General features: G+C 38.0%; 1 protein-coding gene across 3 annotated transcripts in view; it reads left to right on the top strand.

Annotated features, from left to right (window-relative positions):
- Positions 1–3,204: 3,204 nt before the first annotated feature.
- The window catches only part of RIPOR2 (RHO family interacting cell polarization regulator 2), a 126,079-nt gene continuing 117,664 nt past the window's right edge, over positions 3,205–11,619 (top strand). For all 3 annotated transcript variants that reach the window (XM_036735707.1, XM_036735700.1, XM_036735725.1), the window contains exon 1: positions 3,205–3,496. In XM_036735707.1, the coding sequence (XP_036591602.1) occupies positions 3,436–3,496 (61 nt within the window). In that variant the 5' untranslated portion in view covers positions 3,205–3,435. The remainder of the gene's footprint in view (positions 3,497–11,619) is intronic.

Here is an 11,619-nt window from a genome sequence, read left to right as displayed (position 1 = left end):
CAGTAGCTAGTTTGAGATTATTGAAACTATTAGGATTTAAGCTCCTTGAGGCAGGGACTGTCTTTGACATCTTTCTGTACCCTCAATACTTATCACAATGCCTGGCACACAGTGAGTGCTTAATAATATTGATTGATTGATTGATTGATTGACTATGTGTGAGGAGCACTGTTCTGGGTAACTGTAATGCCTCATCATGCATGGAAGTAACCTTCATGCCCAAAGGTTATACCAACAATCTTATACACACACGCAGTACCCCAAAAGTCTTAGTGAAATATGTGTGTGTGTGTCTGTGTCTGTGTGTGTCTGTGGATGTATGTAAAATTGACAAAAAAAAAGGATGTGACTATTAAATCCTATTAGTGGTCTTTTAGAGGAAAAAAAAAGAAAGCAGTGGGAGAAAATAGGAAAGGTGTAATAGGACTGATGTGCAAATTGTTCCAATTTCTAAAAAAAAAAAAAAAGTGAAGTGAGAAGATTCCCTAAACTCTAGTCCAGAGAGCTTGACTTTGATTCCTGACAAGATTCTAGAAGTGTTTTAAAGGATTGATTTCTGAGTACTTACTTACAAATGGAAGTAGTGATCAAAATGAACCAGTGTGGGCATATATACCCTTACCAGTATTTCAGTGGATCTGAGAACTCATAAGGCTGCGTATTTCTTCGGTCAGCACAGATTCCAATCCATCCATGCCTTCTCATCTTGTATGATTCTTATCCATGTTCTTTCATAGATCTTCCACAGAGAAGCCACCCAACCAACACTCTCTAGGCCTTCCTCTAGTACTAGCCCACATTTATATGGTTCATTAAAGTTCACCAAGTGTTTTCTTCATTATACCTCTGTAAAGTAGGTGATCTATTATTCTTATTGACATTTTGGGAAAAAAAATAAGGCCCTCAAAAGGTGTCCAAGGTCATTGATAATTAACAGTAGAACTGAGATTCAAACTTGGGTTTCTGGATGTTCACAAACATTGTTCTTTCCACTACACCCTTCTGCTCTTAGAATATATTTATAAACAGGACCCAAAGAGCTTAAATTTGCTTCTTGGGACTTCTACCTATTGCTCAGCAGAACAAGTCAACTTGTTCTTCCACATGACAGCCCTTAGAAGATTTAAGACAGCCCGTCATGTCCTCTTTTCAGGCTAACCACCCCCAAGTCCTCCAACCAAACCATACATGGTGCAAACACAATGCCCTTTACAACCCTGGTTGAGGAATATTTCCTTCTGGCTGTGCTCTTCAAGATGGTCACCAATGTCCTTCATTGAGTGTGATGCCCAAAACTGACTACAATCCTCCAGATATGGTCTGACCAGAGCAGAGGAGGGCAAGGCTATCATTTCCCTCCTTCTTAAAAGGAGATTATACTTCTTAATGAAGACTAAAATGACCTCTGTTTACTTGGCTGTCATTGGATCAATTGAGCTAACAGTCCACTATAACATATACATAACATATGTTACCCCAGTGGTCCCTTCTCCTCCTGGCTGATAAGCCACTCTCTCCAACTCAAACAACTTGCATGCTCTTGAAAGCAGAAGCCATCTTAAACGTGTTGAGTACACCGCACTTTTCCTTTAAATCAGGCTTGCACAACATACTGCTCACTTGAGGCCAGCCAAAGGATTTCAGGCAGCCTTTGAAAAATGTAGGTATGCTCCTGTTTGTCATGTGACTCGTGGCAATCAACCATCGCCATTCTATCTTGAGTCTAACCTATCTGGGGCCCAAAGAAGTGTAGCTTATTTTAATTTTGGCCCTTACGTACTGCCAAGTTGTGCAGGTCTGCTTTGAATGTTTATTGACTGTTTGATTGATTATAGAAGTGACTTTGGGATGATGATTTCTGAATCTCCTCTCCATCCCTCACCCCACACACATACTATTGGATAAATTCAGTTTCCCCTCCTTACCTTCTGGATTTCTGTGAGGTTTTGGTTAGGTCATTGTTCTCTCTGGGCCTCTGAATCATCTCAATGCCTTTTCACTGCTTGTCCTTCATCCCTGTAATGTTCCCTCTCCTCTTTCTTGCTCCTGACTTCTTTCAAGATTTAATTCAAATTCTATCTTCTACAAAAGGCCTTTCCTGATCCACCCCCACTGCTAGTGCCTTCCCTATGAGATTACCTCCCCTTTAAACTACATATATGTCTAGTACATAAGTGGTTGTTTCTATGTTGTCTCAAGCACTTAGTATGGTACCCGGCACATGGTAAGCATTTAATAAATGCTTGTTGATTCAGTGACTGTCTCAGTTTCTTCAACTGCGAAATGACCTGGAATATTACTGCTGTCCCTTTCAACAGGAACAGTGTGTGGTTCTTTGATTCTTTTCCTCTGTGGTGGGGGAAGCTCTCCTTCAGGACAAATTATTGGTTCTGGGAACACGCTTACGGAGTTAAGGACCTGTAGAGAGGAAATTGTTCTGCACTCCTAGTGACCATGACGAGACTCTTTGCCAATTACAAGTAAATGAAAGATCTCCCTGGAAAGAAAGTACCATATTTCTCTACACCTTTGGAGTTTTAACATTCTGGGCATACTGCTGTGCTGGAAGTTATATGGGATATAATGGAAAGCTCCCAGGAAACCCATTACAGGCAGGGATCTCTGGTGCAGATATACAGAACTGAAGCTGACTTTGGGCATTCAGATAATGTGAAATGACACCAGTGGTTGATTCGGTGCAGGAAAACGATGCAACTTGAATGTATGAATGTAAACTTCTTCCTTTGGTTGGCTGTAATCTGTACTGGAATCCATTATGTCCAGCTTCCTCTAGACAAAGTGGTTGGCACTGAACCTAGAAAAGGGGATTAAGTTGGACTAAAATTGACCTTAGAATTTAATCATACCTAGAGGAGTTTTTTTGTGTGCTAATTGTGGTTTAGACCGTATAAAGATCACAAATTTGAACAGGAAAAAAAAAGGAAAAGAAATAACATCCCAGCCTGGCGGCATGACATTGATGGAGCATTGTGGCTTTACTTCTAAGCCAACCTGTCACTTGAGTGAAACTGGAGCAAGATACAAATAATGTGGACTTCTTCGCTCTTTCACTACCGCCCATTCACATGCAAAAACCTCTTCCTCTTTCAAAAAGCATATGCTTTGTTACTCTGAAGCAAAATTCACAGCTTTCAATCCCCGCATGCAGTTAGCATGCTGATTCTTCCTGGTCTGCAGCTCTCATCTCCAAAGAACTCTTCCTCCTCCAGAGAAGTGTCCACCTTAAATGCATTGGGAAGCCTTGTCATGCCGATGAAACTGATTTCATAAAGAGAGATCCGGAAGCGGAAGGGGCCTTTACCAAAGCATTTAGAAAACTTACAGAAAGGAAATAAGTCTCTTCAGGCTGGGCAATTTGTGTGGCAGCATTCATCCCTGGGACTGTGACCTCCTGGTCACTTACTCTTCTCCAAGATGCAATACCGAGAAGACGATCCGAGTATGGAGGATGAAGATGATGACATCTTCAGTGAAGGTAAAGAGACTCTCAGAAGTTTTTCCTCATATCTAGGGGCACACTTAAGAAATATGTCTTGATTGGCTCTTATATTTTGACATGGAGTGGGAAGCTGAGCAATTGCCAAGCTAAGCAATATACCAGCACTAGTAGCATACCAGTAATGAGAAGGCCTTGCTAAATTTATTTGAAATGATGGAAATTTGGCACTCCTAATGAATCGTATGAGTAGCGATCTCTGTTCAGAAGCAGATACAGAATAAAGCAAAGGGCTTTAGGAAACAATACCAATTCTTTCTTCTTTTAAAATAATTTGCCACAGAACGTCCCTGTACAGTAACAGCCTGGATTCTCTGTCCTTCCCCCTTTATTTTGCTCTCTTCATTTATTCTTCTAGCCAGGGACAGCCAGACAGCAGCCTGTACATAACAGGTGCTCAATATTTACTGAATGAATGCACCGCAGAGACTCAGTAGACATATTGTTCCTTTGAGAGCATCCGTTAGCTTTTAGATAAACAACGTGACTATGGCATCTGTAGTGGTGCCTAAATAACACCACATCTATGACATGTGCAGTCATAATTTAAGTTTTATTCTCTTACTTTCCTTTTCAAATCTAAACAGATGTAAGTTTTGTCACAGTGTTATGAACAGTAATGGCCAACACATAGAGGTCATGGGGTATAGAGAGGATAGTGATCAGTCCTCAAAATCAGGAAAACCTGGGTTCAAGGTGGATTCTGACATATACTGGGCAAGTCACTTAATCTTGATGTTCCTTATGTACGTGTTCTCTCTCAGGATAATAGTAATAATAGCTAGCGTTTACATAGTGCTTTAAGGCACAATGCACTTTACATGATTTTTCATGTGCTCCTTGCAGCAGTCCTATGACACAGGTAGTATTATTATCTCCATTTTACAGATGAGGAAATACATAGTTAATGTCTGAATCAGGATTCAAACTTGGATCTTTCTGATTCCAGGTCTAGCATTCTAGTCATTGTGCCACTTAGCTGTCTCTAACTCTGAAAGATACTTGGCATCAGATGCTTATCTGTAATAGTAAAGGGTGTTTTCTAATAATTTCCTATACCAGTGAAATCACAGGTATTTCCCACCACACAACCACATGCCCACACACCTGCTCAAAAAAAAAAAAACCCAAAAGTATTGCCTACACAGATAGAGATATTTTCTTGTCTAATTGTCACAAGGGTATTTGAAGAACCAACAGAAGTTTTGAGAAAAGGATGAAAAAGGAAAAAATCCAGCCCCCAAGCCCAGCAACAACATCTCAGTCAAATGCAAAACAAAAAACTCAAAGTCTTGGTTGTGCTATAATTGCAAGTAGCAAAGTGTTGGGGAAAATAAGGGGTTGGGGTGACAGTTGAAGTTTAAGTGCCAACTCATGGTCACTTCCTCTAACTGTGTCCACAAGTCAGCATTGGCAATGTGACTCTGAACCTTAACTAATAAGGCATAGAGTGCTCCTTTCCTTTGGAAACTTAACCCTAATTTTTGATAGAAATTCATTTACACTCTGCATTTGCTGTTATACCATTCAAACTCAAGGACTGTTAGAGAACTGAGAATATAAATAACAACACGCCTATAACATCTGCAGTGGTAATTTACATTTAATTCTCTTACTTGAGTCATAGGTGCTCATTTAATTGCATTTTTGAATATATGCATTTGTAAGGCTCCTGTTTGTGAAAAGTTTTGATTTCTCGATACTTCAAAAGATGACTATCCCCAATAGAATGTAAAGTGGCTGAGTGAAGCTGTTACCAAATGAAAGATGCTCTCTCCACTAATCTGGTTGTTTGTTGAATTGGTAACCATGGAAGTGGGCAGAAATGTACAGTTAAATTCAATTAATTCAACATTAAGTGCCTGCTATGGACAAGATAAGAAGAATTCCTAGGTTTTGGAGCTGCCCCAATGAAATACTAACCTGCATTTGGGTTCTATCTGCATATCACTTTTTATGTAAGAAATTTGATGCAACTCCACATATGATACTTTTTTTTTGGAGGGGAGAAGAGGAAGGCAATTGGGGTTAAGTGACTTGCCCAAGGTCACACAGCTAGTGTGTCTAGTGTCTGAGGTTGGATTTGAACTCAGGTCCTTCTGACTCCGGGCCAATACCGTACTCACTGTGCCACCTAGCTGCCCCATATGATACTTTTAAAAATCATTCTTTGGAGAATATCTAATAGGGCTAATTTATTGTATCCTAACATCTTATTCTATTGTTTTATATTGATATGGGGAACTTTTTTGGTCTTTCCCTCTCATGCCACCACCATTGGGGGATGGGGAGTGGGGGGTGGAGGGAACCAGCCCTGTAACAAATGCAGTCAAGGAAAACAAATTCCCATTATTATTAGCCATGCCCAAAACGTCTGAATCTGCTCCCCAAATCTAACACTTCTCTGTCACAAGATGGATAGCACACTTCTTCCTCTGTCCTCTGGTTAATCATTGTGTTTATTAGAGTTCTTAAACCTTTCAAAATTGGTTTTTACAGTGTTGTCCTTATACAAATCCTTCTTTTTCTGCTCCCTTCACTCTAGATCAGTTCATACCAGTCCTCCCAGGTTTTACTGAAACTGTTAGCTTTATATAGTGATTTTTCACTAACTAAAGTTGTTTATCCTAATTTTTGTAACAGTACCTTCAGGGCTGGTTGTTGTTTTTGGTTTTTTGTTATGGGCGTGTTTTTTTTTAATATCCATAACTTGGAATTAAACCTAGGTAGGATAGTTTGACTAAAACATACCTCTTTGAAAACTTTTTCTAAGAGTCCCTTTAGGCATTCCCAAATAGCCAGCCCAACTTTTCTTTCCCCAAACTGACAAGTCCTTGTTTATATTCAGCTACTAAGGTAAAGGGTTCCCCAGCTGTGGACAGTTTCACTTTAGGTTTCCCAGTTTAGTTAGAAGTGGCTCCACCCCAGAAGAAGATTAGGGTGAGGCTGGGCAGGGCAAGTGAATTGAAAATGCATGCCTTGGGGTTCTTCAACCTGCGCTACATTAGCCAGTGCTTTATACACTTCAAAGGACTTTCGTGTACCTTATCTCATTTGCATGATTTGCCTCTGCAAGTTTTGAGTCAGATACTATAAACCAAATTTCAAGTCAATTTTAACGGGTTGATCTTTCACCCCCAGAATCCTGGTTTGGGTTTCAAATCAGATACATTTAGGGATGACTATTTGCTTTTTTAAAAGGATTTGTTATAGGGTTTCTCAAATACATAGTCAACTTTCCATATATATTAAAATAGAAATGATTTTTTAAAATAATGCAAACACCTATATGATAATATGTATATTCACAAGTGTAGTGGAAAGCTTTGTCACCTTAGGATCACAAACGACCTTGGATGAACTTAAGGCTTCAATTTCCTTTTCAGTAAAATGAAGGCATTGGACTAATAACCTATAAGAATCATCGTGTTTTTTTTTTTTAAATTCTGGGCTTGTGTTTATTTTGTTTTCTAAATATTCAAGAGAATAACACCAGGCAGAACACTTCCTGAGAACACAAAACTTTAAATGGAAGATATTAAAAGGCATTATCTAAATGTTTCACATATGGGCAAGGCAGTATAAAACTAACTCTGTTCACTTGAAAAAATATGAAAATCTGGTGATTTGGAGGAAAAAATTTCTGGTGAAAAAGCTCAAACTTATAGACTATATGGAATGTATTTTAGGAAATATATTTTAGGAATGTATTTATAGGAGACTTAAAATGTACAATAAATTTATGAAGAACTCACTTATCCTCACTTTTATATACTGGAGTCGGGAAAACCTGAGTTCAAATTTGGACTCATATACCAGCTATGTGACCCTGGGCAAATAATTTAATCGCTTTTGTTTCAGTAAATGTAAAGTGGTGATAATTATAGTATCCACCTCCCAAGGTTGTTTTGAGGATCAAATTAAATGACATTTATAAATAAGTAGGTAATAGGTATATAGTAGGTATTTAATAAATGCTTTTTCCCCCTCCTTCCTTCCTTCCTTCTTAGGCAATATTCTTTCCATCTCTAGATACATGATCTTATAATTTGCTAGATAAAGCAAGGCATGCCTGCACACTAGAATTAATGCTTTGCTCCAGTTCCATCCTTGATTCATCTGATCAAACGTGCCTAAAGAAATAAAAAGCTTATGGTAGCATGAGATACTTCTGCAAAGAAAGGGAATGCCCAAGATCTTGTTACCAGGGCAACAGTGTTTTCTTGTTATATACATTTTTAAAGGACCTTTTCCCATCACAGGAACATAAATTTAAACTCATTCGGCTAAAAGCAATTACAGACCCGAATAGGTGTCACAAGAACTGAGAATGAAAAATAGAATGAGGGTGGGGGGAAGGGAATGCCCTTAGATCATTTCTTCAACTGTCTTTTATAGATTTTGTTTTTCACATTTGGTGTTTTCTGTGGTTTGAGGGAGTTTTAAGCTTCACAGAACCATGAAACATTGGTCTGTAAATCTGTTCACACTTCCAAAGTGAGGTTGACAGAACTATCAAAAATAAAAAGAGCAAAAAAGAAATGAGCCACCTCAAATGACTGGATTTACGTAGACACAAGAACAGAGCCCCACTCTAATTCCCAAACAACACCAGCTGTCTACGTGTCACCTAGAAAACGTCTTCTCTCAGGTAGTTAAGCTTTACTTTTCGGTTCAATGATTGATTTGATTATCAGCATCCTGAAAAACACAGTAATTAGAATCAGAGACTCCTTTTCCATTGTTGCTTCCAACTTATCACATTAAAGGTCTTTCATCTTCTCTGTCACTGTGTGGTCTTGCCAGCCAGTCTGATGCATGCCAGTTATCTGGATGAGTAATAATAATAATTCAGTGTGATGGTTATAATGATGATTGGAAAAAGAAAGATAGCTCCATACAGGAGTGGCCCTTGGCCAGCCATCGAGAATAAAGTAGGGCTCATTAGAGCAAGATTCATGTGGGTTAAGGAAGCCGTTTGCCAGGTGGGGGTCAGTCAGTACTTATTACCCTGTTGGCATCTATAAAACAGTACTTGCCTTCTTTCCTTAGATGCTGTCAAATATTCATTCTCTCCTAGCTTTGGTACTACACAAAAATAGAATCATGCAACACTATCATTAGGTAGTTAAGGATGCAAAGTATTTCTCAGCCTCTTTTATTTTCTGGATACCCAGAATAGCCAGTTTGCTTACCATGAGCCTTTACAATATAACTTTTAAAAAGTCACAAAGGTACAGCAAATGCTGCACGTCTAGCCCTGCAGTGGGAGCAGTGGTACCCAGCAGTGGGGTGTGAAAGAGTTCCTCTCCTTTACCACTTCTCAGGAAAGCTTCTCTCATCTCAGAGCAGAAAAGGAAGGAGAGAAAGAACTGGTCATGACCAATATGATTCCAGAGTGGAAAAGAAAAGGTCCCTTTAATAGAAGCATCTACTTACTATTCTTAAAATCTTTTTTATCAATAGTGGAAAAGAAAGGGCCTCTTTAATAGAAAGCATCTACTTGCTATTCTTAAAATCTTTTCATTGATATCATCTATTTTTACATCAGATACATTTACTAATCTCTCCCTCTCTGCTCCCCATCTCAGAGATGCATCCTTTATAACAAAGAATTAAAAAAAGAAGCATAAAACCAGTTCAACAAAACTAATTAACATATCAGAAGTCTGATGTTACATATAGTGTTCCACACCCATAGTCCCTACCTTTACAAAGAAAGTGGGGGAGAGATACACTTTCATATCACATCTTTAGAATTTATTGCTCTTAAATGAGCAGCAAATTAACGAATAGTAGCAAGACATTTACTCACTTAAAAAAAAAAAAACAAGTCATTGCAGTGTTATCATTTCCCCCCATTCCACAGAAAAGGGAAGTAGTGTTCCAAAACAGTAAGTGACTTGCACAATGCTTAACTACAAAGTAAGACCAGGAATTAGAACTTTTGCCCTTTTTCTGCCTACCCAGCTTGCTTAGCCTACTCTGCTACACTGAGTGGCTGCTGAGAAAGAGCTTGGCATGACGGTTGACTTTGACTCAGTTCCACAAATAGCAGGGCCCACCAGCATTATTTTAGGGCCTGGGGTATACAAAGAAGAAGACAGAATCCCCACCTGCTGAGCTCATATAATTTAGTAATAACTTATTGTTTCATTTTGGGTTATAAAGCACACTTCTTAAAGTTAACTTTATTGATTATCTTTTATTTTTATATACCCTTCATTTCCCAATATCTCTTCTGCAGAGCCATCCTTGATAAAAAAAAAATCAGTTGAGTAAAATTAACCAACACATCAATTAATTCAAACAATTCTACCTCCATAATTCTACACACCCCACCCCTTCAATTTTAATTGCTTTGGCTGTTGTTACCTTTAAATTGTTGTCATCATTGTGTATATTATTTTCCTGGTTCTGCTTATTTCACTTTGTGTCAGTTCATATAAGTCTTCTCAAGCTTCACTGTGTTTTTTTATAATTATCATTTCTTACAATTAGTGATATTCCATCATACTCACATACTAGAATTTGTTTAACAATTCCCCAACCGATGGGCATCTACTTTGTTTTGAGTTCTTCGCTACAACAAAAAGCACTGCTATAAATATTTTGGTGCATGTTGGACTTTCTATCTTTGGATCCCTTGGGAAATCCTATAAAATGGTGTAATCAACTGCGGTTTTGCCAAATTAAAATAACTCTCCTTTCCTTCCCCCCAATTTAAAAAAAAGGAAAAAATTTAAAAGGGTAAAGAGGTAAGGTAAGGTAAACAAATAAGTAAAACAAAACACTTAGTTATAGTACATTGCATATAGCAAATGTTTAATAAGTGTTAACAAATAAAAATTCAGGACTTTAGCTTACTTAAGCAATACCTTTATATTGAAAACATTGTGGAAAGGAATGAAAAAAGAGAAGATTCTTGGCTTTTTGTTCAGTAGCAGCTAGAATTTCTCAAGTGATGGGTTTGAAGTAGAAAAAGCATTTGAAGGCTTCAGAAAAGGTAATTCCTTCTTTCTCATTTACCAAGATGAAAAAGACCATTATACCATTTTATAGAATTGTTTGCATGTAGCAAACATGAAAAACATCAAGAAGCGGTCAAAGGATATGAACTGGCATCTTTCAAAAGACTAAATGTAAGCTATCAATTATATAAAAATGCTGCAAATAATAGCTTGACTTCTAAACATGAGCCTTGGATAGATGTCTTAATCAGTCCATCGCACAGGGTTGGGATATATATAAAATTTGACAGAGTTATTCATGCCTTTTTGACCGCTGCCTTAGGTTATTTGAAGGCGTTCTCTTCCCAGCTACCCAGAGACCTCTAGGAAGCTTCAACCAGTGCCAAAGGGAGTGTGTCATTTAAGGGGCATGTACTAAAAAAAGTAGATGACATCAATGCTGCCTGCCCAGTCAGTTCACTCCATTGATTTATAGTGAGGTCTGTGTCACTTAGGCCTTTAGTAACCCCAGAGTTACCTACTTAGAGAGGAGCAAATCTAACAGGAAGTTGATTATTTCTTGTACGTTAAAAAGACTTTGGAATTCTCATCCTTTTATAGCCAGTAGAGGCTGAATGTTAAACAAATAATAATTAATGCAAAGCATATTGTATCTAAGACCTCTGTAGGATCTGAGTTTAATTATGAAAACTTGTGCTATCTTATTCACTAGAAGAAAGTATGAAAATAATCGATTTTGGTAAGTTGTAGATTTCATAAACACACACTGGTACAATGGGAAAAATGTTTTACGTTAAACAAACCTTTTTTTTAAAAAAAGACCTCTGATTTTCCCTGTTAAATATGCATAGCGTCTCATGTTAACATGCCTCGCAAGTGTCAACTTGTTGCACATCTTGGTTATTTTGGGACAACAGGATTTGCCAAAGCAGTTATAATTAGCTAAAACTAGAGCAAATGGTGTTGGGGTTTTTGTTTTTTGCCACAGGGTTTCTGAGTGAGATATGAAAGAGAAGAAAGATGTTCATTAAACCAAACTGTAACAGTCCCTGAATGCAATACGGAAAAGAACAGACTAAACTAGTTTGAATGACTGGAGATGGGAAGGTAGAGAAAAGGGCACCAGGAATT

The sequence above is a fragment of the Trichosurus vulpecula genome, chromosome 1 (genome assembly GCF_011100635.1).
Source record: "Trichosurus vulpecula isolate mTriVul1 chromosome 1, mTriVul1.pri, whole genome shotgun sequence".
NCBI lineage: Eukaryota > Metazoa > Chordata > Mammalia > Diprotodontia > Phalangeridae > Trichosurus > Trichosurus vulpecula.
This window is presented reverse-complemented; position numbering and strand designations above follow the sequence as displayed.